This window comes from Anneissia japonica, unplaced genomic scaffold, assembly GCF_011630105.1.
Source record: "Anneissia japonica isolate Jap-2015-1 unplaced genomic scaffold, ASM1163010v1 scaffold9_len2422644_cov172, whole genome shotgun sequence".
NCBI lineage: Eukaryota > Metazoa > Echinodermata > Crinoidea > Comatulida > Comatulidae > Anneissia > Anneissia japonica.
Genome location: NW_022758107.1, coordinates 1,901,299 through 1,908,327, shown reverse-complemented (window position 1 = coordinate 1,908,327; position 7,029 = coordinate 1,901,299). Strand labels below are relative to the sequence as shown.

The 7,029-nt window shown below is 40.2% G+C and overlaps 1 protein-coding gene across 1 annotated transcript; it reads left to right on the top strand.

Annotated features, from left to right (window-relative positions):
• Positions 1–4,000: 4,000 nt before the first annotated feature.
• Positions 4,001–6,199, top strand: LOC117125136. The gene has a single exon (XM_033271536.1). The coding sequence runs from the start codon at positions 4,001–4,003 to the stop codon at positions 6,197–6,199; it is 2,199 nt and encodes a 732-aa protein (XP_033127427.1).
• The last annotated feature ends 830 nt before the right edge of the window (positions 6,200–7,029 follow it).

Genomic DNA, 7,029 nt, shown 5'->3' with positions numbered 1-7,029 from the left:
TTGCGATCATTCATAGACTACACATGATAATTTACCCTCTTTTGCCTATATTTACAGTATATGGATAGTAAATTGAGAGTATAGTATAATTTTTAATTATAGCATAAATATTATAATTTTTACGAATTATTTACTGTCTTCGAGTTTGCCGCTAGCGTGGGGACGCTAAGCGAATCTTTTACTATAAATATTTATGTATCACGTGTGTAATATGCTATATGCCGATTGGCCAACTAGGTTTATGGCTTACTGTTATCTGAAGCCACTTCCTTTGGAGATTTCTTTGTTCTCCAGAGCTTTCTTTGTTTTTGGACACAGATTGTATTAATTAATGATTGAAGTAATCTGTGACAATGTTTTGTATGATTCAGTAATCACAATTAAGACTTTAGTACATGATCCGATGTATTTTATATTGTTATGTTTAAAGTAAATGACATATTATATTCATTTAACATTAATTATGTTACAGAACGGATAATGTTAACTAAGAAGATTAACATGAGTTTTTGAGGCTAAAGGCGGTCATATTCACGTAAGGTTATTTAATACTGTATTTAATCGATTATTAAGATGAGACAGTTTATTGTACTGTATTGATATTATACATTGTCAGTTTTCTCATTATTGAACATTTTTAATAATACATTTTGTAATTTACTGTGAAGGGTTTAAATGATCAGTTGTTTACTTGCAGTATTGCAATAATGTATTTACACGAGTGTAACTTCATGATTTTTTATGTACTATCGATGATTCATTTTCTACTTGTTTACTTATTTTATTTATCTATTTTTTATCTATATTTTTTATATTAATTATTCGTATTTGTACTTTTGTATTTAGTCACCGAACAATAGATCGGACAACCGATTTGGTAGTCAAACAGACACAGTTGAAACAAATAAAGGCTGAGATTGCTTAACTGATGGTCGCATTGTTACCTTGTTCGAGTTTTTGTGAATGACCAAAGACGCCCTCTACACCCCAAACTGGCTCCGAGCCCAAGAGCAGTTACAGTGAGTGAATACGCAGTAAGTAAATTGTACCAGTGAGTTATTCGCCAGGAAATCATGAATAGAAGTACAGTTTATCATGGCTACCCAGCTGATAAGGCAGAGGAGAAACTGTAAAGGCACAGTGACGCGAGCAGTGAACCTATTGAAGGCAGCGCTCGATGAAAAGGAGGTAAGCGTCGAGACGTTAGAAGACCTGTTTGCAAAGGTTACAACTTCATTCGAAGCGGTAGAAGTCGCACATCGCAACTTGACAGACGAAATCGAAGATGATGAGACATTCGCAAAAGAGGAGCAATGGATGGAGGAAGTCCAGGCAGCTTTCCTTGAGGTTAGACTGAGGACTGAAACCTTCATTAAAGAAAAGGCTGATCCAGCAAAAGGTGTCGAGGACACTGTATCGTTACCCGAAAAGGCAACTACCTCAGGTAACGGCGCTAATATTAGTGCCAGTAATGATAGTGCTAGCAATGTAATCATATCGTCAAATAGATTAAGTGATTTTAACGAAATTAAGCTAGCTTTAGAGCTGCCCAAGGCAGAATACGCCAAGTTTAGTGGCGATCCTATTGAGTATTTTTCCTTTATTACTAACTTTGAAATTAACATTGAATCTAAACTAACTTGCAATGCCACTCGCTTACAACATCTTAAGTCAATGTGTAAAGGTAAAGCGCGTAGCTATATTGATTGTTGCGATTTGCTCGGTGATGTAGGCTACATTGAAGCCAAGCGCGTATTGAAGACTCAGTTCGGGCAGCCTCACATGATTTTGAACGCTCTCATGCGCGAGCTTGCAGATAGGAGACCCGTCAGAGCTAATGACTCTGATGCATTATGGGATCTAATTGCTTCCATGAAGAAGTGCTATGTCACTCTAACTAAACTAGGCTATACGAATGATCTAAACAGTACTACTAACTTGTTGAAGGTCCAGGATCTTTTACCTAACCATTTACAGACTGCATGGGTCAAGAAAGCTCATGAGATATTAACTAACGAAAGCAGAGAACCTGGATTTAATGATCTACTAGGACTGTTGGTTAAGAATGCTGAAATCTCATCTACTATGTTTGGAAAAAACCTATCTAAATCCAGAAATGTTAATGACAGGCAAATTCAGAAACAAGCTAATGTTAGATCGAATAACATAAATACGAAAGCACTTAAATGCTTTATTTGCGGTGGTAACCACCAAGTATATACATGCAAAGATTTTCTTGACAGCAATTATGATAAGAGAATAGAGTTAGCTAGAGCCAAGAGACTATGTTTTAGATGTTTGGTAGCTGGCCATGTTAGTTCAAGATGTCCAAGAAGATGGACCTGCAAATGCTCATCGGAGAAACACCATAACCTGCTTCATCCACCAGCCCCACCATCTGAAGCGACGAGAGTTAACCCTGGAGTTGTTTCAAGTGGCAATAAGGTCTTCATGCGGATCTTGCCAGTGACTGTAACAGCAAACAATGGAAGTCAGGTAAGTACTTTAGCATTGTTAGACCATGGCTCAGACACAAGCTTGTGTTCTGAAGACTTAAGGCGTAAACTGGGAACTCGAGGCGAGAGTCTTAAGTACACGTCATCCACCATTAACGGTGACATAGAAAATGAAGGATGGAAGTTTGAACTCGCAGTCAAAGGTAAGTTTGAATGTCAAGAAATGAACATTGAATTTCTCACCGTACCTAAGATACCAGCCCCGATGGAAAGTTTCCCTACTGTGGAGGAACTAGGTAAGTGGCAACACTTGAAGTCCTTCCCTTGGGAGAACCCACAGTCAGTTCAGGTAGATTTGTTAATAGGAGCAGATTCTCCTCAAGCGTTCTGGGTACTAGATGAAAGAAAGGGTAAACCCAGAGATCCATACGGAGTAAAGACACCCCTTGGATGGTCTGTCATGGGACCCGGAGGACAAGAACGTACGTATGAACAGAATGTTATATTACTTAAATGCTGTCTCTTATACACATCTAGATGTGTATAAGAGACAGCATTATTCAGTCGACGATTAGGAAGACGGACGACAACCATTATGAGATGGGGTTATTATGGAAACACGATGAACATCATCTGCCCAACAACAGAGTGAGTCCAGACTTGCTTCATTAAAAAGGAGACTCGTTGCTGACGAAAACCTAAAAGGTAAGTATGTTTCTGTTATTGAGGGCTATATTGCAGATGGCTATGCCAAACCTGTCCAGGACAAAGGTGAACCGGGTAATGTATGGTATTTACCACACCACCCTGTTGTACATTCCCACAAAGAAAAGGTCAGAGTCGTATATGATTGTGCGGCGAAATATGCAGGAACATCTCTTAATGACATGTTGTTAAAGGGTCCAGACCTAGTGAATGACCTCCTCGGCGTTCTCCTTCGATTTAGGCTAGGCAAAGTGGCCGTAGTTGCCGACATAAAATCCATGTTTCACCAGGTTAGAATGCGAGAATCTGACAGGGATGTGCTCAGATTTTTTTGGTGGGCAAACGGAGACATGCGTAAACCATACAGTGATTATAGAATGTGTGTACATCTTTTCGGTGCAACTTCATCTCCCTGTTGTGCATTTAAAGCACTGAAACAGACAGCTGATGATTGTGAATCATCCAACAGTGACGAGATAGGAAAACAAGCCATTGAAGTCATTAGAACTAGCTTCTATGTGGATGATTGTCTTGCCACAGCAAAGGACAACCAGACTGCCATTAGGTTGGTGAGTAGATTAACCAACATCTTACGTCAGGCTGGCTTCCAGCTTACAAAATGGCTAAGCAATGAACGAGAAGTTATCGACAGCGTACAAGAGACTGAGCGATCTCCATCTCTTTCACTTTCACTTGACGAACTGCCTACAGAGCGGACTCTAGGTGTATGTTGAAACGCAGGTAAGGACAGCTTTACATTCCAACTAGCGACCAAAGAAAAACCAGCGACTCGAAGAGGATTGCTCTCAATTACCAGCTCGATCTTCGACCCTTTAGGTATGGCTGCTCCATATGTTTTATTAGCTAGATCCCTCCTTCAGGAGGTGTGTAGGAGAGGTGCGGATTGGGACGAGCCGTTGACCGACAGTGAAAGGGCGACCTGGAACAAATGGATGGAACGGACATCAATATTGTCACGGGTTAGTGTACCTAGGTGGATGAAACTCGACTCAAATACAGATGCTCAACTGCATATATTCTGCGATGCGTCGGAGAAGGGTTACGCTGCTGTGGCCTATCTGCGCGTTGAGAATCAAGGTAAGAAACCTTCTGTAGAATTTGTTCTTGGTAAAGCTAGGGTTACACCAATTAAACTTGTCACTATCCCTAGGTTAGAGCTAATGGCTGCAGTATTAGCTGCAACGCTCGATAGCACCATCAGAAGGGAAATTGCCTTCTTATTTAAGGAAACAGTCTATTGGAGCGACTCCATGATAGTCCTAAGCTATATCAGAAATGAAAGTCGTCGCTACAAAACCTTTGTAGCTAATAGAGTATCTAAGATACTAAGCGTCTCTAATAAACACCAATGGAGGCACGTACCAAGTGAAGAAAACCCCGCTGACGAAGGTTCCAGGGGCACATACGAATTAGGTAAGTGGTTAACAGGCCCAGAATTCTTGCCAAAAGACGAATCAAACTGGCCCGTATCCAGATATATCGAAAATGATCAGGTAAGTCATGACCCAGAAATTAAAAAGTCGGTGGTAGTAAACCAGGTAACGATAGGTGATGGTCGTCTTATGGCGGCGAGGTTAACATCTAAGTACTCATCTTGGTCGAAGCTTGTACGTGTCCTTGGGTGGATCTTACGATTTGTAAAATCCCTCAGACTCAAGGTGAGACATCAACCCGTAGTAACAAGCAACCTGCTTGTGTCAGAACTGCAAGAAAGTGAGACAATGATTATTTCATGGAGACAAAGGCAGTCGTTCCCGAACTGGAAATCAGACGAGCGACTCAAGAATCTGAATCCAGTACTGATAGGTCAAGTAATTAGAGTAGGAGGTAGGCTTGATCGTGCTAGAATCGACTATGATGCCCAACACCCAATTATATTGGCTAACGATAGTCAATTAGTCAAGTCACTAGTGATGTATTACCACTTGAAGGTTGGACATAATGGATGGACAGCAACATTGAACGCTCTCCGAGAAAGATTTTGGATCCTAAAAGGTAGATCAGTGGTTAAAGGCATCCTTAGAAACTGCGTTACTTGCAAAAGAATGAATGCAAGAAGGTGTGAACAGCAGATGGCATCTCTTCCTGTCGAACGCATCACTGCAGATAAACCACCTTTTACTTTCACCGGTGTTGATTATTTCGGTCCCCTAGACGTCCGACAAGGTCGTTCTACTGTCAAACGATATGGATGTATTTTCACTTGTCTTGTTTCAAGGGCTGTCCACCTTGAGGTTGCTGATAGTCTAAGCACAGATTCTTTTATAAACGCTTACAGGCGATTTGTGGCCAGGCGTGGCGAACCGTCAAAAATGTTCAGTGATAACGAAACTAACTTCGTTGCAGGTGAAAAAGAGCTTAGAAAAGCCTTGACTGATATGAACCAAAGTGTCGTAGAAGAATTCCTTCATACCAAGGGTGTTGAGTGGCACTTTAACCCACCTGCAGCTAGCCACTTTGGCGGCGTTTGGGAACGCCTAATAAGATCGGTAAGAAAAATATTGTGTAATGTTCTTAAACAACAGGTGATTAACAATGATGTACTACTAACGGTTTTAGCCGAAGCAGAATCAATATTGAATTCTAGACCACTCACAGACTTATCACCAGAAGCTTATGACGATGAGCCATTGACACCTAATCACCTTCTCTTAATGCGAAAGGGCCCTTTTGCTCCTGTAGGTAGAATTGAAGCTTATGGCAAAAGGCGTTGGCTCCAGGTACAGTATTTAGCTTCGCTTTTTTGGACCCGCTGGAAGAGGGAATATTTTCCCCTTCTTCAGAAACGGCACAAATGGACAACACCAAGACAAAACGTAGAGGTAAGTGACATTGTTCTTTTAGTAAATGAGACCCTTCCCAGAGGAAGATGGCCGATGGGAAAAGTCCTGTCTGTCTATAGAAGCCAGGACGGAAGAGTACGCAGTGTCGATGTCAAGGTAGCAAGAGGTGTTCTAAGACGTCCAATCGCCAAGCTATGTATAATATACAGAGGATCCATTGCAAAGAAGCAGTAGTTGCGAATTTGTAATAATAACATTGTTAGTTGTAGTTAAGTGAATAAAGTTCTGAAATCCTGTGTTGTTTTTATGATTTCAGCGTGGGGAGTGTTAGATCTCTCCAGTGCTGCGCGCCCTCATCGTCCATTTTTTGTGCGCATTGTGAGGCGGAGCGAACTTTGAAAATTCGCGTTACTCGTAAGCATGTATCGGTCTAAGAAAGACGCATGAAACTTTGCTGGTAAAGTTACCAACGTGCGAGCGTAAATGCTTTACCTTTTTTACATGGCTTTCAGTAGCAGTCAATGACTGGTGAGTTAACGATTATAATAAGTAGATTTAGATTATTTAATAATATTTTGTACCTAATAGTTAATTATTGATTTAGTAAACATGCATTGATTTATGTCTTTAATGAAGTACAAAGCTAGACGTATAATGTTGTAATCATGTAGGAGCTTGTAATTTAGTATCCATATGTTCTGGTTAATATTTGTGATCATTCATAGACTACACATGATAATTTACCCTCTTTTGCCTATATTTACAGTATATGGATAGTAAATTGAGAGTATAGTATAATTTTTAATTATAGCATAAGTATTATAATTATCACGAATTATTTACTGTCTTCGAGTTTGCCGCTAGCGTGGGGACGCTAAGCAAATCTTTTACTATGAATATTTATGTATCACGTGTGTAATATGCTATATGCCGATTGGCCAACTAGGTTTATGGCTTACTGTTATCTGAAGCCACTTCCTTTGGAGATTTCTTTGTTCTCCAGAGCTTTCTTTGTTTTCGGACAACAGATTGTATTAATTAATGATTGAAGTAATCTGTGACAA